Raw genomic sequence first — 22,636 nt, 5'->3', positions numbered from 1 at the left:
TATATATATATATATATATATATATATATATATATATATACACACACATATCTATTGTTGCGAATTCGCGCCTGCCGGCGTGCGATCGGCCGCCTCGTCCACCGGAACGGACAATTCAGTCGTGACCCTCCAGGAACTACTGCCGGGAGCCAGTCACGGGTGGGGGTTTAACCTCACCACAACTCAGTCCACATTCTACCCGCGCGAAATAGGGTCCGATCATCGAATGGTCGATTTACCTAAGTACTCGCGCGAGTAGCATACCGAGGAGTTGTACCACGCCACAGGCCGACTCCGGACACGAACCGCTTGAGCGGTTCGTTCTGTATTACAGGGATAACCGAGCGGAGTTATCGTCGGCCTTGACGGTTCCGATGAATTACCGGGATGTTGAGACCCACTACGAATCCCTTGCGTGATGCAAGATGGAGATTCAATAAAAGGAAGGAGACGAAGCAAAGCGGGAAACAGTTCAACAAGCAATGCACATTTATTACGGAAACACGGAAGGCACGTATATTACAGTCAAGACAAGATGCAACAAAAGCAAATGCAATATGACCGAATAAAAGGGGCAATTATTTACAACACTTATACAATTCTACTTGTCGGGACTCGGCGCCACATCACTCGTACAAAAAGCAAAGGAAAGAAAGCCACCCTCACAGGCAAGGAGGCAGACAGGTCCGTGGACCAAATGTGCGTGGATGCTGGAGGAGCGGCCAGGTCCACGAGACCGAGAAGGTCTGACCCGCTTCCTCGTGAGGCGATGGCGGGCAAGCCGCAATGTTCGCACAGCTGCGCCCCGACTCCGTGCCCCTGGCGTGGTCGGCGAGCCCTCTCCGGCGTGCTCCGCGCAAGCTGTTTTGTTGCCACCACGTTTAGGGTGGGGGAGGAACGGTGCCCCCCGGCACTGTCTCAGCGCGGATTGGGGGGGGGAATTGCTGATGCTCAGGAAGAGGGGAATGGCTGGCTCGCTTGGACCCCGCGACGAGACGAGCGACCCCCACACCGCAACCTCGTTGCCGACCGCCGTCTTCACTTGACTCTAACTTGAACTCTTCACTTGCCCCGACCAGCCGCCTGCAACTCAACCGCGCGAACTTCGCGAGTCGCCTTATGCTCGCGTCTTTATAGGCCGCAGCAGGAGCCTATATGCAAATATCAGGATCAAAACGTGATGGGAGGCGGGGCCACGCCATCCTCTGTGCAGCCATTGGTGTGGCAAAAGGGGCGTGAGCCTTTTTTGATCCGAATTCCTCTCGTAAAGAATCCACGTTCATCGTGTTTGGAGGCGGGGCCATACCGCCCGACGCTCTCCCATTGGAGAGAGAAAAAGGGGGCGTTGAAGCCTTCCTGATCCGAATTTCTCCCTCGGAAAGGCCGCCATTCGCGCTCACGACTCAATGCATTCGGCACCAATCGCCGAACGGGCCCTGGACAGCACGGCGTTTGGTGTTGACTGGTGGTGGGGTCGATGGTTGGAGAAGGAGATAGGCGAAGGTGGTGGGGGGTTTTCTGTGGTGGTTTGGTGGTTGGCGGGCGTCATTTCGGAATGGCGGTGAAGCGATGTTTGCGGGATGGAGTTGTGGAGGTAAAGAGGCGAAGGTGGTGGTGTTTGAGTTGTTGGCGGCTTAATGGTTCAAAATAACAATAGAGAAAGAAAAAATGGCTAACAAAGCGTCGCAGCCCGGATGAATCACACATATTCCCTCTATACAACGGGTTTGGGCTAACGACACATGAACTTACCGATATATCTCACCTGAGGACTCTTTATGGTGTAATGCGAATTTCCACAACCGTAACAATATATATATATATATATATATATATATATATATATATATATATATATATATATATATATATATATATATATATATATATATATGTATATATTGTTACGTTTGAGGGGGGGGGTATGCATTCAAAGGGTAATTAGGATGTTTAATTAGGTATGCCATGCTGTTCGAGTGTACCAGGATCTCGATGTAATAAGTAGCAATTCAGTGGTAATAAGTTGTCTAGTAAATGTCCATTTCTTCAAGGGGGAAATGATAATTGTCACGTAATTAGATAGGGATACGGGATAGGGTAAGTGTGTCTGTGTAAACGCCTTTTAGTAGTCCCTGGAGGCTTGCCGTGACGTCACAGGACAGTGCTGCGGATGGCTCCGCCCCGTGATCATGATTGGCAGAAGGCGACGGCGCAGGGCCAATAAAACGGCTCGATTGGAAGTGACGAGGACGGGAGGATAAAAAGGTTCTGTTCGGGGTCAAAAAGGAAGAGGAAGAAGATCGGGACAGAAAAACTGTTCTGGTGGAGGTTGTTGTGGTGGGAGCGTGCTTTTTGTTGGGCTGTTTTCGATCCTGGTTTCTTCGTGTCTTGTAGCCTTGCTGAGCCTCGTGCCTCACCTCGGTTGGCTCTGGGGTTCTGCTGGCTCGGAGTACGGGGTCGAACGGCGGGCGGACCTGCCTCCCTCTCCTGCTCGCAATTTGGTGCCAGAACTGGTTCCCTGGCGGCTGTGAGCGGACTTGGGCCAAGACCAGGAGGTCGACAGCACCACGGTTTCTCCTGCCCCCCTGACGAGAGCAAGGCCAGCTCATCCAACGCCAATCCAGGGACTGTTGCGTCCACACCACGGGCCAGCCTGACCACCAGGACCAGCTGTGTGTGTGTGTGTGTGTGTGTGTGTGTGTGTGTGTGTGTGTGTGTGTGTGTGTGTGTGTGTGTGTGTGTGTGTGTGTGTGTGTGTGTGTGTGTGTGTGTGTGTGTGTGTGTGTGTACCTGGCGCCTTAGAGGGTTTGAGATTTGTATATTCATTGGAATTGTCTGTGTTTTCCCCACGCCTGAACCCACACCACCATCCTGTCGAATCGCCCCAGATCCCTCTTCTTGCCGAGTCTTGTTATTTCTGGTTAGAGGAATAAACGTTATCAACTCGGTGAAAAGCGACTCGTGCCACCTTCCTCGTCCCGTTTGCGGTAGAGCGATTAGAACCGCCATCTTTGGGTTGTAGAGGATAAACCGCCTCCATCGTTTCGGCTCGTTCTACGTTAGCGGGACTGTTCAAGTCCCGTGGACGTCACAATATGTGTGTATATATATATATATATATATATATGCTGTTTTGGTTCTGCAAAGCTGGCACCTCCCCCAAGGCAATGCTATCCAACATATAGCGATCCCGAGACAGTTATCTTGGTATTCATTTAGTTAGCCCTTCCATATGTCGAGTGGGTAAATGTGACGATGAATTCTGTAGGGCTTTTAATTCGGTCTACAATCCCTTATCATTATTTCATGCATGCTCACCAGATCAGTGACTTTACCTGCGGAGCACGAGTGACAAATATCACTGCAGCTCATTTGCATACACGTGCAGTTTCCCAGTTCAAATGGTGCGTCATTAACCAACCGACGCCTTACTTCAGACCCTCACCACACTCACCCTGATCACGACAAACGCCTCCTAAAAATTCCCACAACAACCTATACCCGACCTCGTCACCACAATTGCCTCAACAGCGTACAACGCTTCAACAAAACTTTACCGAAGATGCCACAGTGCTCCCACCTCACTGTAACTGCCGCAACTTCCATCAGGTACCTGGATGCTCACAACAGTCATTGAGGATGCCGGGGAATGGAGGACATAGCGGGTGCCAGCAAGCCAGGGTACTTTGGTGTGTAGCTGGAAGCATGAATGTGCATTCGGATTCATTCTACAATGACTGGTTAGCTCTGGTGTTCCGCTAACTAACAGTGTTTGGTTGGAGTCCAGCAAACATTCATGGGCAAGAGAGCGCTTCCGAAAACCCGCACCCCATCGACATTACAGAGCTCCGTTACGTGCTGGAGCTTGAGAGCAAATGAGGCTATTTTCAGCTCCGGAGTCTGGCGGGGTGGGGCTACTTCTCGGGGTGTTGTCGACACACCGATGGTGACGTGCGGAAATGCCACTGTGCCTCTCGATCCGCTCATTGGCTCCTTCACCTGGCCTCTATAAAAGGAGACGCAGAGAGCAAATCGGTCTTTTCTTAGTCTTTCCTCCTTTGTCCAGAGTCTTTTCCGAGCTGAGGGCAGCGGGAGGATGAACCAGGCGAACAGCACTGAGTCATTGCTGGGTCATCAGCCCTCAGCTCCCATGGCATTCCACAATCATCATCATTCGTAACACATTTGCAGACTCTCTTGCATGCCCCATTAAGCTGTCTCACGCATCTTTCTCTCCCATCTATGGTCTCGTCCACTGGGGACCCATCACTGAAAGAGCATACCAATTCGCACTGAGCTCGCACTTCCTCTTACATCACACTACATCACTTTGTGCACCTCCCACTCATGCAATGTAGACATCCCAGTTTTCTTTCCTCCTTCTCCCTCCTAAGCGATTGGGTTGCGTAGGTCCGTCGACTGCATCAGTTATGAGGTCGTTTACACCTCAACTGCCTCTCCTCTCTCTGGCTGTCTCTAATTTATTCGGGTGTGTCTGATGGCACCTGTAACATGTATAATACAAGTTAAGATTGCCGAAGACCTTTATATCGGGTTAACTCTGCTCTTTGTTCTCTTTTCTTTTTGTAAATAATAATTGCATTTCTTTTGCTGCACCCACAAATCCTGACTCCCCCCTGCTGTATATACGTGTGAATAAACTCCTTACTGTGCCACGTGACCTTTCCTCCCTCGCTTTTAATAAATCGCTTGTGTTATAAATGAACCCAGCCTATTTCGTCCTTTCCTTCATTGGTCCACACATTAGCTTTGCCAGGAAATTCTACCCCAATGATCTGTCAGTTAAAAGTTCGTTGTGGTATTTGTGGTTGCATGAATGATTGACATTCATACAACGATGCATGAATGATTGACATTGATGGTTATATGTTATAAGTTGTAGCACAGATCGGTGAAGTGTAATATAAACTCCTTGATGTAATGTGCTAATTTTGACTGCGGATGGCAGTATTGTACTGTAAACTGCCTGGTGACATTCGTGAGGATGCTGGAACATTCTGCGATGAAACTTCCAGTTTAGATGAGAATCTCATTTGCTGGAAGGCATGGGATTGTTCTGTTAATATATAAACGCACGAGAGGGAGGCGTAAAGAGACAAGTGACATGTGATGAGACGTGTTTCGATTGGCCCCATGCTCGATTTAACTGATGAGTGAACGAGGTGTTGACGCGTGTAGCTGATTATAATTAGGTTGATTAAAACTCATTAAGATTGTGTCTCGGGAAAGAATTCCTTTGAGCTCTTCAATCATCCTGGACGAGACTGAGAGAACGAACGACGTGCCAGAACTCGATGGTTCAACAGCCCCGGAGGACGAGGTGAACACTCGGGAGTTGAGCTGGCAGGACAGGGACACTGGGCAGAAACTTAATGCGGGAATCATTGTTGGACATTGTATTTCATGGTGAACTTCTGCATTTGACTTTGTATGTTTATTTGAAAAAAGTTTCAAAAACATTACGCTGTTGATGTGGTCATTGTAACTTCACTCAGAAGTCACAGACCCCAACTGACAAAGATCCATTTGATTGGTAGCCAACCAGTGCGATCGTTCATACTCATGAAGTGCACACCTTCGATTGCAGTCATTAGAGAACGAGCTGGGTTCGGCACCACGAACGTACGTAGACCAAAGGGAAGAAAACCCCAAAGGTGTGTATACCCCCAACAATGTTTTATTAGCCGGTGCGTACTTGGCAGCCTCGCTTGGCTGCACCTTGTATGGTAAGTTTAACACAAGTATGCAATGAGGGCACGTGACCCCTTCCCTCTCCTCCGGCCGTCCACACATAAGGGATCACGCGAGGTAGTGTAACCCGGCAGGATTGGCTGTATCAACAGGTGCTCGTGGTTGCCAAGCAACCTGCCAGTGCACGGAGTTATCTGTGCCTGGTGGCCTCAGGACCGGTTGTTCGAGAGGAATCTGAGTGCTTCCCCTCGTGGCGAGCCTCGATCCCCAAGTCCACAATACATTTTAAATTTATTTATTTTGGTCAAACACTCCAATTTTGACATTGATGCCCTCCAATTGAATTGTCTTTTCCTGAAATAGGAAAACGTCCTTCCTCATCCTTTTCTTTCAAGGGTGTTGCAATGACAAACTCATTGATTTTTTTTTTTTTTTGATTTTTTTAAATGAACTGTCCTATCACTTGTGTTTTTGACTGTTTGATAATATACACTTACAGCCAGCATGCTTTACATTTGGGCCTCCTTCTTCTTTGTAATTATTCAGTGGTTCTCATTGGAGACTCTGGCGTTGGGAAGAGCAACTTGCTGTCCCGTTTCACCAGGAACGAGTTCAACCTGGAGAGCAAAAGCACCATTGGTGTGGAGTTTGCCACACGTAGCATCCAAGTGGACGGCAAGACCATAAAGGCACAGATCTGGGACACAGCCGGACAGGAACGCTACAGAGCCATCACCTCTGCGTAAGGCCAAGGCCAAGGCCTCTGTTTTGTACCTTGGTTCTTTAATATCTTGTATTTTTGACTGGAATTCTAAGATTTCATTAAAACTTTTTTTTAATCACATTGGGTGGCTTATAGATAGATGTTATGGAAAAGAGTGTGGTGGGGTGTATATTCTCTCTCCTTGTAACGAGCAAAGGAATGAATGATGACGGGACTGAGGAAAGGCAAAATGAGGGACATGGTAGCCTGTGAGTAAGAGAGCTTGGAAAAGGTGTTTGTTAATGGGGGTAGAAAAGATTGCTGGTTAAGATGGAGAATGACATGGGGATGGTGGTGCACTGCCACCTTTTGAAGCCTCTTTTTTTTTATTATCATTTTTTTTTCTATACATTGTCGAGTGTTGTGGAAGAGAAGCAAAATTAAAGGAACAACAGGAGAAGGGGGAAACTACCAACAGCAGAACGGAGGGAGAGGAACCTCTTCCGTTGTAAGAAATTCAATGCTTCGTACACATACCGTCATGGCCAAAAATATTGGCACCCTTGCACTTTTTTCTAAGAATGCACCATTTCTTCCAGAAAATTGTTTAAATTTTAAAAACTTTTGGTGTCCACATATGTATTTCTTTGGTTTGCAGTGGAACAAAACAAAACAAAAAATATACCATCAGAGATGGGAATCCCTCGCTGCCATTGAATGAAAAAGGTCATACATGTTCCAGATAATGAGGGAGGTGAATTGGAAACAAGACATCATTTGGTCATTATCTCAAAAAAGTTCCCCAGGGGTGAGGGAACGTCGTAACCAAAAATAATTGAAATCGGATGAGTGGTTTTCCATTTATTACAAAAAACATTTTTTCAAGATGGCCGACCCAGTCGGCCATCTTGGATCCGGCCACGCCCAAAATCAATAGGGTTCTTCCTTTTCAGGTGGTACATGTGTGACCCAAATTTCAAATGGATATGGCTAACAGTTTATGAGTTATCTCACTCACAGCTATACATGTTGACGCTCGGACGGACGGACAGCCGGACGACCTGGGTGACAACAATATCCCCCTTCCGCCATGCGGCAGGGGATAAAAACTGAAACAAATTATGAAATCTTAGCTCATTCCACACAGAAATCCTAAAATGTCCCAGACAATATTATTGGCACCTTTTTAGAAGTTGTTAGCAATAATTAGATTTCAAGCAGGTGATTCTCCTTTTCGTTTGGAATTGAACTCACCTGTGGTGAGTTGCAGGTCCTTGCAATATAAAAATCACTCATTCAACCAGTTGGTATCAAAAAAGGAGTCATTCTGTTGTTTTATCACTGTGTGTACCACAGTGAACATGGAGAAAAAAAGAAAAGAAAAAAGAATTGTGAAGAGCAGGTCAGCCACAAGATTGTAGCCAAGCATGGACAATATCAAGGCTACAAGTCCATCTCCAGAGACCTTGATGTTCCTGCGTCCACCCTACGCAATGTTATTAGGAAGTTTAAGGCCCATGACACTGTAGCCAATCTCCCTGGACGTGGCGGCAAGAGAGAACTTGATCAAAGATTGCAGCGAAGGATTGTTCGAATGGTGGAGAAAGCATCTCGATGAACCACCAAACAGATTCAAGCTGACCTTCAGACACAAGGTACAACAGTTTCAACTCGCACCATCCGTCGCCAACTCGATGAAAGGGGGTTCTATGGTGGGAGACCCAAGAGGACCCCACTGCTGAGAGAGACATAAGAAAGCCTGACTGGAGTTTGCCAAAACACACCTGAACAAGCCAAAATCCTTCTCGGAGAATGTCCTGTGGACAGGTGAGACCAAATTGGAGCTTTGTGCTAAAGCACATCATCTCTATGTTTACAGAAAACAAAATGAAGGCTTCAAAGAAAAAAACATCTTCCCTACAGTCAAACATGGAGGAGGTTCAGTGATGTTTTGGGGTTGCTGTGCTGCCTGGGTGCCTTGAATGTGTGCATGGCATCATGAAATCATGAGATTACCAAGGTATTTTGGAGTGCAATGTTCAGAAAGCTGGGTCTCCGTCAAAGGTCATAGGTCTTGCAGCAGGACAATGACCCCAAACACACTTCAAAAAGCATCGAGGAATGGTTCAAAGCAAAAAACAAAACAAAACAAAAGCACCTGGACTGTTCTGAAGGGACCAGCAATGAGTCCAGATCTAAATCCCATTGAACACCTGTAGAAAGAACTGAAAACAGCAGTTGGGAGAAGGCACCCTTCAAATCTGTGAGAACTGGAGCAGTTTACACGAGAAGAGTGGTACAAACTGCCAGTAAAGAGGTGAAGGAAGCTCATTCATCGCTACAGAAAGCACTTGAAAGCAGTTTTTTGTCCAAAGGCTGTGCTACCGAATATCAAGTCGAGGGTGTCAATAATTGTCAATGCCATTTCTTTTTATTTTCTGATTTAAAAGGATATATTGAGTTCTGAATCAAAAACAAAGGTTCTGTAATATCAACAGTGAAATAAAGAATTGTGGAGACCAAATACTTTTGTCAATTTCAACTTATTTTTGAAAAAAGTGCAAGGGTGCCAATATTTTTGGCTGACATTATCTAGTGCGGCAACCATTTTGAAAGTGTGGTCACGTGACATCACACCAATCACAGTGCCACTCAACTTAAAATGGATGGGAGATACAAACCTTTCATTGTTATCTTGCGTAGCTTTCCTATGACACTTGGTTTTGAACTAAAAAATGAGGCCTTTCATTCGTGCTGACCCTCGGAATAATAATAAAGGATTTAAATAATATTTTTGGAGGGTTTTTTTTTTTGGACTTTTGGGATAAATGTGGAAATAATTTTGTAAATAAATAATTAAGAAATATAATTTATAATAGTGTACCTTGAAAAGGCTTGTCGATTCGGACTAAGTGAAGGTTTCAGTTTAAAAAATTTTTTTATCATGATTTTACCCTGAATGTATTGCATGTCCCTGATTCCCTCTCATTTGAATGTCGAGCTTTTAAATGTTTAACTCCTCAACCATTTGTTGTATTACTTCTTTGTCGTCCTCCAAGATCTAATCCTTCATTTGTCACTGAGTTTTCTGATCTCTTGTATTTTCTTTGTTCTACTTTTATGAACATTGTTATTCTTGGAGATTTTAACATACATGTTGACCATCCTTGTCTCGATGCCAAACAGCCATTTCAGGGCAAAGCGTGCTTTAACATCATTATGAACTTTTTTTGGTTGATTCATCATCTCTGAGCTATCCTGAATCAGAATCATCCGGGTGCCAGACTCGCACCCTTTAGGAATTCTTTTTTCGAGGCGAAAAACAAAATGGCCACCAGTGACTTTCGATAAATTCTGTTTTGGGCTATATCTTAACTTCTAATGCACTTACACACAATTTTGGTGTCTACTACTATGTTTCATGCGACAGACAAGGTAAACGTTGATTCTCTCAAGATTGGATGACAACAGATGGTGGAATTTGAATCTGGATGGCCAACAAGCTTCAACAAGACACTAACCAAGAAAGTGACCCTGATGACTTCGACCAAAAAGAACATCAAGCTGGTTGGAAGGCCAGTATATGATACCGAATTGATCTACACCCTCGTCATATATATCTCCAACAATACAGGAATATCGATATCAAGGATGTCCTCTCTTACGCACTGTCCCCTGTCCCAGCCTCCTTGTTTGAGAGCGGTGCGATGCGGGCTCAGTGAAAGCAATCATGAAGACAAAACTCCAAGTTGAGCAATCAAGTCGAATCCAAGGTGTTCCAGATGCTGTCATCGATGGATGCGCCATGTTATGGACTGTACATTGGCTCACAAATGGTACAGTTGAGGATTATGTGATCAACTTCATGGGAACCATCAAATACCACCTGGAGTGTTGTGACGTATACCTGATTTTTGACAGGTACATCAAAATCAGCACGAAACAAATGACGAGATCCAGTCGCGCAGGTCATGATTCGAGTCAAAAACATCAACTCAACTTACACACAACACTTCCAGCGCAAAAAGTGGTCCTAAATGTAGCCTCCAACAAAGTACAACTGATCGATTTGATCTGTCAGTATCTGATGACCCACATTGTGGACAACCAGAACAAACTGGTGATCACTGGAAAAGATCCTACACCAGTACAAGTATGGAACAATTCCACTCTCCAGAGAAAGGATCTGAAAACACACCGTGAAGAAGCAGATGTCATCATCATCCATCACTTGGTGAGAATTGTGTCAGGTGTCAGTGGTGACTCGCACATCAAAGTGGTCTGTGACGATACAGATGTCTTTGTCCTGTTGATTCATTTCTACCTCGAGGAAAAGATGACTGTGGATGTCAGCATGGAGAGTCCGTGTGCTGGGAGGGCGAACGTAAACATTTGCCAAACAGCACTGAAACACATGAGCATCACCAAATATCTGCCTGCTGTACATGCTCTGACCGGATGCGATACTGTGTCGTATTTGTTTGGCATTGGAAAGGCTACAGCGCTGAAGGTACTAATGGGCAGACATCATCCCACTTTACTTGGTCAGCTGGAAGCAGACAAGGAAAAGATATCTGAGGCAACTACCTTCATTGTTGCTGCCTGTTATGGTTCCAAATTCGAAGGTGATATGTCCACACACCGGTATTAGTTGTGGAAGTCTAAGATGACCAACTCCAAGATTACCTCTGCTCCAAAATTGAAGTCGTTGCCTCTATCGCATGATGCCTTTGTTCAACATGTACATCGTGCTCATCATCAAGTCATTATATGGAATTTGGCCACTCAGTCAGACCCTCCGAACTTGGATCCCATCAAGTATGGATGGCAAGAAGGTGAGGACGGTGCGACGTTGTGTCCAACCACACTTCCACCTGATGTGTCTGCTGCACCAGCCACCATTCTGCAGCTGATCAAGTGTGGATGCTCCACCAGCCGGCCATGTTCCACCGGGAGGTGTGGTTGTGTGGCAGCACAGATGTCATGTTCGATGTTTTGCAGTTGTAATGCTGGATCAGACTGTTGTAACGAACAGACAAGGGCAGTAGCTGATAATCACGACGACGATGACGAAGATTGAACATAATGTAGAACATTGCATACTTAAGAAAGTTAATATTTGTTTGCCTAAAAAAAAAAGTAATTTCAAAATCATACACATGTACATACTTGCTTTAAGACATAATCCAAAGTCATAGTCAACTATCCACATGTATCCAGATATATTTGTGTAAAAATCGTATTCTAATATAATCATCAATTCATTGATCATTGCAAGTCAGTTACTTCAGCCGTCATTGACTATTATTGTACTTAGTATTAATATTTGAGGGTTCATCAAATTCAATTTCTTACTCGAAGTGATCAGTGGAACTGCAAAATAGCCATTTTTCATATTAAAATGGTGGCCATCTTGAAAATATGAGGCAGGTCTTGTATATACACCTTCAATTTTATCATTATCGGATTCCTTGACCATGAAACAAAGTAGTAGACACCAAAATTGTGTGTAAGTGCATTAGAAGTGAGGATATGGCCCAACATTTCTCTGTCCTGTCCATTTCTCCACCTATGTCTTGTCCTCGGCATACCATGACATTCTGAAACCTGATATCCATCAACCCAAGTTTGTGTTCAGATTCCATTTCTTCTGTTTTCTTTGGCATGTAGGGAGACTGCCCTTGAGGTGATGGTTGACTTGTACAACCATACTCTTCATGATGACCTCGATAATTTTGCTCCTGAAAAGTCTTGTCAGGTAACATTCCCCGCTCTTCCCCATGGTTCACTGATCATCTTCGTGGAATGAAGTCCCCCGGGCGTAAACTTGAGCGTAGGTGGAGAAAGTTGGGCCTTGCTGTCTACCTGCAGTCTTTTAAAGAACATCAGTCGGCTTACTCTGCCACCCTAAAGGTAGCCAGATCCTCCGATGCTACCCAGATAGTGGCTCCAACAACCCTAGGTATCTTTTCTCTATTGTAAACTGTCTTCTGAAGCCCTCTGATTTATTTCCCTTTGCACCCACTGCTGCAGATTGCAACCGTTTTTTTTTGTTTGTTTGTTTGTTTGTTTCTTTTTAGAATTTTTTTTTTGCTGGAATCGGGCAGCAGACCAGGTCCACTTGTAATATCTTGACCTCCGTCACTATTCCAGCTCCTTGCACTGGTCCATCCCTAAGCATCCTTGTTGAGGTTACTCCCACTGCTTTATCTGCCATGGACATAAAGATGAAATCTTCTCGTAGCTCACTCGATCCTATTCCAACATCTCCACTGAAATCATGTTTTTTTATGTTTCTGACAATTGGGGAAATGGCAGATAGTCAACAAATCACTTAGAACTCTTGTCATGCCATCCTCCCTCAAACTTGCAACAATTACAATCTTGACTGTTAGGTCCTGTGCAATTACAGGCCCATCTCTAATCTACCTTTAAAAAAAAATCTGAAGTGCTTGAAACGGTGGGAGCCTCTCAGTTGCAGTCTCATCTGGATTCCAACCAGCTTTATGAGGTATTTCAGTCTGGTTTTAGAACTGCCCAAGTAAAGGTGGTTAATGACCTTATCATGGTTGCAGATTCTGGCTCCCCTACCCACCTCATTTTGCTTGAGCTGAGTGTGGCTTTTGACACTATGGATCATAAAGTCCTAATACAGCACCTTGATGACCTCTTGGGTTTCTCTGGTACAGTCTTACAGGTGGTTTTCTTCCTACTTTTCCCCTCAGAAATGAATTTGTCACCCTGGGTAAATCTAGATCCAGCATTGTCCTGCTGCATTTGGCATTCCACAGGGGTCAGTTTTGGGACCAGTTTTATTTAAAATTTAGCTCCCCCACCCAGGTCACATATTCAGGAGGCATGGTATCAGTTTTCATTATTATGCTGACAACACTCTGGTGTACTTGCAAACCTTACCCGATATCCATCTTGTAATTTCCTGGGTGAACAACTGTTTAAATGAAGTCAAGGTATGGATGGATGCTAACTTTCTACAACTCGATGGCAGTTTAGACTGTCTATACTTAATGGTGCTCCTCATTAGACTAAAAAAATTGGCAACAACCATATTGTAATAAATGGGCAAGTTATTCCACTTTCCTCCTTAAGGCCCAGTCACACCTTGACGTTTTAGCCAGCGATGGCAACGTATTAAAATGTATGTAAAACGCTGGCTTACGTTGAACTTTTGATGTTTTTTTTTTTTTTTTTAAAGATTCGGACGTATTCATAGCGACTTGGTCTTATGCATAACGTATTAGAAACGGACACAGAACGTTTCGTTGTGTTATAGATAACTTATACCAACGAATGCTGAACCTGTTGTCGGCCTTCACAACCTATGCCCAACGATAGTCTAACTTAGGCATAGCGCGCTGCACGCATCGCCGACGATGACGTGGCGTAGGTTATGGAAAGGCTGCCACACAACGATTCAAATCATAACCGCCGCAGAAATGGAAGTGTCAACATCGCAGTCACACCTTGGCAATCTTGCCAGCGTATGCCGACCTCTGAAAAATGCGTCTAAAACGCTGGCGCACGTCGAATACGGTATGGGTAATTTTGTATGCGTGAATAGAATGCTAAAGTACGCTATCATACGTCGTATTAAATGGAGTACGTCTTGTAATTTTAAACATGTTGAAAATTTTACGACGTACTTGCCGTATGACACACGCTCCGCATGCAATGGGAATGAGTTGTACGCACGATATGCGATCGTTGACGCACATCGACACACGTTACTTGAAAGGTACTCATAAGTCGAAACACGTCAAGGTAATGGTTAGCGTCAGTGTTCCAGACTCCCGGTTTTTTTTTTTTCTCTTCGGTATGACGGTGTTCAGTGTACAGTGCGGTTATCATTTAAATCGTTGAGCAGCAGCCTATTAATTATAACCGCACTAGAAATGGAAGTGTCAAAATCACCATCATACCAAAGGAAGGAAGAAAAAAAATAAAAAAAAAATAAAACCAGGGAGTCTGGAACACTGACGCTAACCATTACCTTGATGCGTTTCAACTTATGAGCACCTTACAAGTAACGTGTGTCTGTGTGTCACCGATCGCGTAACGTGAGTACAACACGTTACTCATAGGTTAGAAATAAGTTTTGGGTACGCTAAACATTACCTCGACGTATTTCAACTTATGAGTAACTTACAAGTAACGTGTGTCGACGTGTGTCAACGATCGCGTAACGTGCCTACAACTTATGGCCAGCGTTATGCGGAACGTGTGAGTCGTACGCTGGCAAGTCTTAAAATTTCAAGCATGGAAAATTTGAGGAGAACCGAAAAGTACAACGTTTAAAGCCAGCGTACTACGACGTATGGCAGTGTTTTTCAGCGTGCTCTCAATGTTATCAAAACTTACCCATAACGTATTCAACGTGTACTAGCGTTTTAGAGAAATTTTCCAAAAATCGGCATAAGCTGGCTAAAACGTCAAGGTGTGACGGGCCTTTAGTCACGAATCTCGGTGTTTCATTCGACCCATTTCTGTGCTTTGAAACCCACATTGGGAGAGTGTGTCAAACTTCATTTCTTCCACCACAGAAACATTGTCAGATTGAGATCTTCCTTAAAGATGCTTGATGCAGAGAAGCTCAAGCATGCTGTTTTTTCTTTTCTCTTCCAGGCTCAATTACTGCAACTCGCTCTTTGTTGGTCTACCTGCCAAATCCCTTCAGAAGTTGCAATATGTTCAGAATAGTGCTACATGGGTATTAACCAAAACTAGGAAAATAGAGCACATCACTCCTGTGCACTGGTAGCTAGTGAAATATCGAATTGAGTTTAAATTTTTGACTTTTGGGTTTTTATGATCTTGCATGGCACCAGCCCCCACATATTTGCAAAGTTTACTTGGTCATCACACATCAACACTCACCCTTTGGTCTGGCACTGCCGGTCTTCTATCTGTGCCCAAGGACGCAGCTTCACATGATGGGAGGGATCGAGATTTTTGCTCGGTTGCACCCCGCCTGTGGAATAAGCTCTCAGATTCTGCTCAGACCCAGATTCTGCAACCGGTCCAGATGGCATCAGCCCACGTGTCCTCAAAGCCTGCTCTTGCTCACACTCTCTCTGTTCTATTCACCTTCTCATTTGCTCAAGGCCATCTGCCATCTGCTTGGAAATCAGCAAACATCACTGCCCTGTACAAAAAAGGTGCAAAAACAGATCCCTGCAACTACAGACCAATCAGCCTTCTCCCAATCATCAGCAAGGTTATGGAATCCATCATTGCTTCAGACATCAAATCCTTCCTCTTCTCTAATGGCTTGATTTCTGATCATCAATTTGGTTTCAGACCAGGTCACTCTACCCTGGATATGCTGCTTCTGCTCTCCCAACAATGGATGGAAGCCCTCAATGCCAGCCAGGAAATCCGAGCCGTATCCCTGGACATATCACGTGCTTTTGACACAGTCTGGCACCCTGCACTACTCACCAAACTCTCTTCCCATGGTATCCAAGGCCATCTCCACTCATGGCTCGCAGACTTCCTCTCCTGTCGCAGTCAACGTGTGGCCCTAAATGGAGTTCTTTCATCCCCCCCTTCCTGTCCAGGCTGGAGTTGCTCAAGGTAGCGTTCTGGGCCCTGTTCTTTTTCTGGTTTTCATCAATGATCTCTCCGACTCTCTGGAAAATCCTCTATATCTCTTTGCTGATGACTCCACCCTCTGCCGTACCATCTGTCATCCCTCAGACCGGCAAGCAGCAGCTTCTTCGCTCACTGCAGATCTGGATAAAATCACAAACTGGTCCAACACGTGGAACATGTCTTTCAATCCAGACAAATTTCACACTTTCACTGTCTCTCTGAAAGGACCGTTTCGAAAGCCCCCCCCCCCCATCCACTTTCTCAACAACCCTCTGGAAGAAGTCCTTTCTTTCAAGCTTCTGGGTCTCACCATCTGCCATAACCTTTCCTGGGAAAGCCATATTTCAAACCTCGCCTCCAAAGCCAGTTGCCGACTGGGAATCCTCCGTCGTGCAAGGTCCTTCCTCGGCCCACCTGAGCTCCTGACCACTTACAAAGCTTTTGTCCGCAGCCTGATGGAGTACTGCTCTCCCCTCTATGCTGGTGCTCCTGCCTCCCACCTTTCTCGGCTTCACGCTGTAGAAACCAAGGCATTTCAGATCATTGGCATCTCCCGCAATGAAGCTGAGTCTTTGGGCCTCTCACTCAAACACCGCAGGTTGGTCGGTGGTCTTTCTGTTTTATACCGTCTCCTCTCCAGCCTCGCCCCCCCCTGCTCTCTCTCTGCGATTTGTCCCCACCACATTTCCACAGGGCGTTCAAGGTCCGCTAACAACCCCCTTCTGGTAAAACTACCAAAATCATGAATCACTGCTCAACTTCACTCTTTCATTCCTCTTTTTTCCTGCCTTTGGAATAAACTCCCTTACTCTATTCATTCCCATTCTTCCCTCCAGGCCTTCAAAACAGCTGTTCACCACCACCTCTTGTCATCCCCCATCCAAATCCTCGATCTTTTCTACCCCCGATAATCCACCCCTAAACCCGCTTCCTTCAAATTCCCTGCTTTCCTTCCTGAAAGTCCCCGTAATGTCCATCTTCTATTCCCCATGTTCCCCGTCCCATCCCTCTCCCTTCCACAGATCTCCAAATGTCTCTGTTCCCCACTATTTTGTCCTTCCCACTCCCTCCCCTCCTTTCTCATGCCCCGCTTGATGTGCGTTGTGTTTGCTCTCATACGAGCCTTGACAAGATATACCAAAAAAAAAAGAAAAAGATAATCTGAAGGCATCCGGTTCTATTCGAGTTTTTAAATCTCGGCTTAAAACACTTTTACTCACTCGCTTTTAAGTAATCTGCTTTGTAAAAAGGATTGGCCAAGGATGTTATTTCTGTTGTATGTCATTAGAATTTTTCTATTGTTCTTTGTGTTTTATGCAATTTTAATATTCATTGACTATTCTACTTTGATTCGTTTCATATTTCTATTTTTTTCTGAGTTTTTTTTATTATCTTGCCAAAACGAAGCTTTTGCAAGATATGTTAGTCAGCTTGTATTTTTTTTTGTCTGTAATCACGTATAAAAAATTCTGCAGAGCACAGTTATCATTGGAAATTTTTGTAACTTTGCATATCAGAGGCCGATAGAGGTCCCTTTCAGCGCATAAAATTTTGAAGGTCAAGGTCACTTTGTCGCAAATCGGGGGAGTCGACGAAACCCTTATTTTTTTGAGTAATTTTGATCGGATCGTCTTCAAACTTCATGGGAATATAGTTCATGGTCTGGCGCTCAGCTGATTAATTTTTGGTGGCGATTGGCCTTGACCTTCATGGTTAGCGCCTAAGGTCAAACATATTTGACCCCAAGGTCAAATTTTGAAATCTTAGGTACCATATCGTGTAGTACCTCAAATTGAACACCTCGATGACTGCTTTCCAGATATGTCAAGCTTGAGACATTATGACGTCATTTGGTGACGTTATGAGGCAAACGCATATTTTTCATGGTTACTCTGTAGAACGATTCTCATCGGAATCTCTCGTTGGCAGAAATTCCTCAAGGAGTCGCTCCTGGTGGATAGCAGCTCTGTTCACCTCAGTGTGACCTTAAAGAAGTCACACGTGGTCACCTTTTGACAAGATACGGGTCACCCTACGAGTGACATTGGTTTTTTTATTTATTTTAATTTGACCAACTGATTTTTTTTTTTTTTTTCCTTTGTTCAGCACTTTGAGATTTCTTTGTATTTGATAAGTGCTATAGAAATAAAATCTATTATTATATTATTGAAATAATGTGTTGTACGTCGATTGCCCTCAAAGGTTTGCAGACATTTTGTTGATGTATAAATAAATTAATGAATGAAGGATTTGCATTCCAACAAACTCATGACTGTTCTTTCTCTTTTGCAACCACTCTTCCATACCCACCCACATTGTCTCCGTTCCCTGCGCCAGCTACTACCGAGGTGCCGTGGGTGCTCTGCTTGTGTACGACATTGCCAAGCACCTGACCTATGAGAACATGGAGCGCTGGCTCAAGGAACTGCGTGACCATGCTGATTCAAACATTGTTATTATGCTGGTTGGCAACAAGAGTGACCTTCGGCACCTGCGTGCTGTTCCCACTGATGAAGCGAAGGCCTTTTCTGGTATGCAATGTGTGATGATTTTTTTTGGGGCGGGGTGACCTGGGAGCATTTGGGGTCAAAGCGAAATTGAAAGATTTGAGATTGTTTCTCTGTTTATGTCGTCTTGGTTTTGCATCCCATACCAGTTTCACCAGAGGGGGACTATAGGTTTGCTCTCCGTAAGTCTCCCACCTTTAGGTTTTTTGTTTTTTTTCCGACTCTTCTTTCCCGTACCCTTTAACATATTCAACTGAAACTTGGTACATGGCTTTATTTTGATAAGTTGCAGAACAAGTTCAAGTTTTTCATGTTTTTTTTTTTAGTTATGCCCTTTTTAGACAAACAAAATATAACACTTTTCACATGGGTTGGTGTTCAGCTGCCCTGACTACACCCATTGGCTGCACCGCTTGCCTGACTGCATCACAATAAAATCATGCACAACTAAAGAATGAAGCAGAACAGATCGGCTGGCTTTAGGCCTGGGTGTTCTTGTCCACGGCCCAGTGCAATTGGAATGATCCCAGGTATATAACCACAATGTTTTTATTATATACGCACGTTTTTGGTTTTTTTTTTCTTCATGTATGTACATCAGGTTATTTTTATTATTTTCAGCACCGAGCATGCCATTATACACCACCCAAATAAAGGAACATTAATTGGGACTGGTAGGGCACATGTATTGCCAAGTAATTATTGCTCTTGTTGCTCTTCCCTTTGTTTTCAGTGCGTGTCTCCAACTAGTTTTTAATTCCCTTTCTGTGTTGTATGATATCCTTCAGGCTATTATGTTGAGTAGATCGAAGCTGGTTATCTGTGGTTTGCAAGTTTAAAGCCTTTGTGTATCGTTTTTCTCACAGTGGGAAATAACTGCTTATTTTGTGATGACCTGTGTGACTGAATCAGCATTGAGGAGAAGCAGTTTAATAAGAGGGGAAGGTCTGGAGGTGGGGGTGGGGGGTGTTGAGTGGGGACAAAAATGTAGAGTCAGCAGAGATTGTGCCGGAACGTGTGGAGGATGTTTACAAGGTTTCTCCTTTCCTGCCTATTCTGCTCTAAAGTTAATTTGTCTAAGGTTGGTGTTTTGGGGAACAGATTTAAAAAAAAAAGAAAAGAATGTGGAACAGATCGAGTTGTTTTGCATTCATCACTTTATGTATCCTATAGATATTTGCATGTGGTAGTCATCCTTCCTGAATTGTGTGTGTGTGTGTGTGTGTGGTCAGAAGTGCAGTGGTTTCACCATGCTCCCACAAAGTGGATATTTTTATGAGGTTCCATGTTTGGTGGGATAATTTGGGATGTGCATCTTATTTGTGTTTTACTTATTTATAATTTTATTCTTCACTCATGTAAAACAGAGAAAAATGGCCTGTTCTTCATTGAAACCTCTGCTCTTGACTCGACCAATATTGAAACTGCCTTCCAGACGATTCTCACAGGTAATCCATTTGGGTTTCGGCTGCATACAAGGGTTGACTGATTTTTTTTTTTTTTAAATAGTTCTTAAATGTGTGTGGGGTGGCGAGGTTGTTGCTCCACCCATGATTTATGATTGGATCTAATGCTTGTTGGATTATGCAACTTTCCATTGTTGAATCCAGAGCAGGCACATAGGTATGCCAAATTGCCTTCCAGGAAGGTTGGTTAGAAGTTGGTGGAATAATGGGTTGGGGAGGAGCGGTGGGATTCAAACCTGCAAGTCTTTTCTTGATCTCGTACTCATCCTTTGTTCCCCATTCCACAGAGATCTATCGGATAGTCTCTCAGAGGCAGATTCCAAATCGCGTGGGGCGCCAAGACTCCCCAAGCGACGACGTCGTCGACATCACTGTTCCTCCGACGGATCCGAGCAAGCCGACCCGCTTCCAGTGTTGCCAGAATATGTGATGGACTTTGGAACGGTCCATGTACACTCCATTTTCTTCGTCCATTCCAATCCACCTGTCTATATCCCACTAATTGTGTACCTTGTACAATATCTTTTGCTTTTTTTTATTGTTTTGTGGGAGAGGGGGGAGGGGAGGAGTTCTTGAGAATGCATCCTTTCAGCAAGGTATATATTGAAACCATCCCGCATCACATGTTTCCAACTTTTTTTTTGTTTTTGCATTCTCGAGCATGCTAAGATCCACAAGTGCGGTACATTTCACCCCGTACCCTTTCACTCACCCTTCTGCCCTCCACCACTGTTTTTGATGGAGGAGGGGCAGGTTGTATCTTGTGTTTTTTTTTTGGCAGAGTTTCTATCGAGGGCGGGTGGGGGTTGTACCGTCTTTTGCTTTTGGATAATGTGCAACTTGCCCTTCTGGGCATATACCAGTCCTCTACTTTTCTCTCCCAGAAACTTATCCAACAGATCAATTGGTGGATTCAAACCTGTAATTGCATTCTTCCCAAAAGTCTTGAACACCCCTTTCCTGTTGCTAATTTCCCACATGTACATATATGATTTATTTCACCATTAATATAATCTAAGAATATAAATTGCTATGAAATTTGCTTTCAAAACATCATTTTCCAGGAAGAGGGATTGAGATCTAAGGAAGGTCACGTGGAAGTCTCTTATAATGGTTTCAAGTGCCAGTAATTCTACAATGAACCATTGTGAACGTTGTCATGCAGTGGAAGATTATGAGCAGCAACGAGCCTGATCGTTGACCTGGCAAAACGACAAAAATCATCTTGGCATGGCAACCTGTGATCATCTTTGTAAAGTCTTCAGGCCATAAGATCCTTTGACATATTGTTGTATGTCATCATCAATGACTAATGTGACAAAAGAGGCAAATCTGTTCCAAAGTGCTGGTGTGGTGTTGATGCAGTTTCTCAAGATCCATGGAATGCTTCAGGAAACCAGCTGATTACCAACCTTTCATCATCAGTCACTGCATGTTGTTTTATGCCGTCGGCACAACGAACAGGTAACCTGGGCTCTTTTAATGGAGTGAGGAATATAGCCGCACATTTGAGGTTGCTCATGGGGTCTGTGGATTTATTGAAACCAAAGGTTTTCCAACCATGACTGTTAGATTTTGAAGAACAAGCGAACACTCCACATGCGGAATAGCAGCGATTCACACATCCAACTTGAATACCGCTGAATGTTATTAGTATCCAGGCTGCGACAGGCCGAGGGAAGCCTTCCATTTTATTACACGACTGCACACAAAGCATACTTGAGTATCTCAAGAACCCCAGCTATTGGTGGGGTAGAGCACGTCAATTGCTGAATTCTCGTGCATCCATTTCCCATTCCACAGAGATGTTTTGGTTAGTGTCTGAGACAGCTTCCCAATCTTTCTGGGTGCCAAAACTACCCAAGAGATAATTGGCATCCCTGTTCCCCACTGATCCTAGCAGCAAGTCAGAAACGCTCCATTGCTGTGAGAACATGGCAGACCCCCTCTGCATCTCCAATCTGCCACTTTATTTACCACCATTTCTGTAAGCTCACATCATACATCACTCCCTCCATGTGTTACCAAAACATTTTCCATGGTGTGCTAATTACATTGTCCTCTGTTTTTTTTTTTTTTTTTTTAAATTAACCGTTTGTGTGAATTTTCTTCTTGCACACGATCAACAGGTGCACTTTGACACCCCCTCCCTTTCCTCTCCATTCCCAACCTGGGTCTCCCACAAACCGATTTTCATTCAATCATCCTCGCTCTTTCAATGACTTCCAACCTCTTGTGGTTTGTGATGTGATTATTCTTGCTTTTGCTGAGGTTTGCAATTTTGATCATTATAATTGCTCGTTGTACGATTGTTTTGAAATTTGAGCGAGATGCATTATGTGCACGAGTCTGTCTGAAGGTGTTTATATATGTTTGTTTTTTTTTATCCTTCGAATTGTTTATTTTTCTGATCCTGTCCCATTCATGGCTGGTATTTGAGGTGCAGGACTATGTGCGAACACAATGGCAATTGAACATTTGTGTCACCATAAGCAAATTATTTCATCGGTGGTGCATGAGATCTCGGGTGGTGTTTTATTGTTTTGTTTTTTTTCCTTTGTTGGGCAAAGTGGAAAGCTTGAACGACTTGGATCCAATACCAGAACGAGTCTGGTTTTGTGGCTCTTGATTGAAAGAAC

The 22,636-nt window shown here is 44.2% G+C and overlaps 1 protein-coding gene across 1 annotated transcript in view; it reads left to right on the top strand.

Moving 5' to 3' along the window:
• Window positions 1-22,636, top strand: part of LOC147027868 (ras-related protein Rab-11B-like) — a 36,365-nt gene that overhangs the window by 13,374 nt on the left and 355 nt on the right. The window contains exons 2-5 of the mRNA XM_085877574.1: window positions 6,259-6,454; window positions 18,362-18,555; window positions 19,899-19,979; window positions 20,285-22,636. The exon at window positions 20,285-22,636 is cut by the window's right edge and continues 355 nt beyond it. Of these exons, the coding sequence (XP_085733700.1) occupies window positions 6,259-6,454; window positions 18,362-18,555; window positions 19,899-19,979; window positions 20,285-20,427 (614 nt within the window). The 3' untranslated portion in view covers window positions 20,428-22,636. The remainder of the gene's footprint in view (window positions 1-6,258; window positions 6,455-18,361; window positions 18,556-19,898; window positions 19,980-20,284) is intronic.

This window comes from Eptatretus burgeri, chromosome 4 (assembly GCF_056783735.1).
Source record: "Eptatretus burgeri isolate ZD-2024b chromosome 4, Ebu_testis_v1, whole genome shotgun sequence".
Lineage (NCBI taxonomy): Eukaryota > Metazoa > Chordata > Myxini > Myxiniformes > Myxinidae > Eptatretus > Eptatretus burgeri.
The sequence above is the reverse complement of the archived record's forward strand: the minus strand, read 5'-3'. Positions and strand labels throughout refer to the sequence as shown.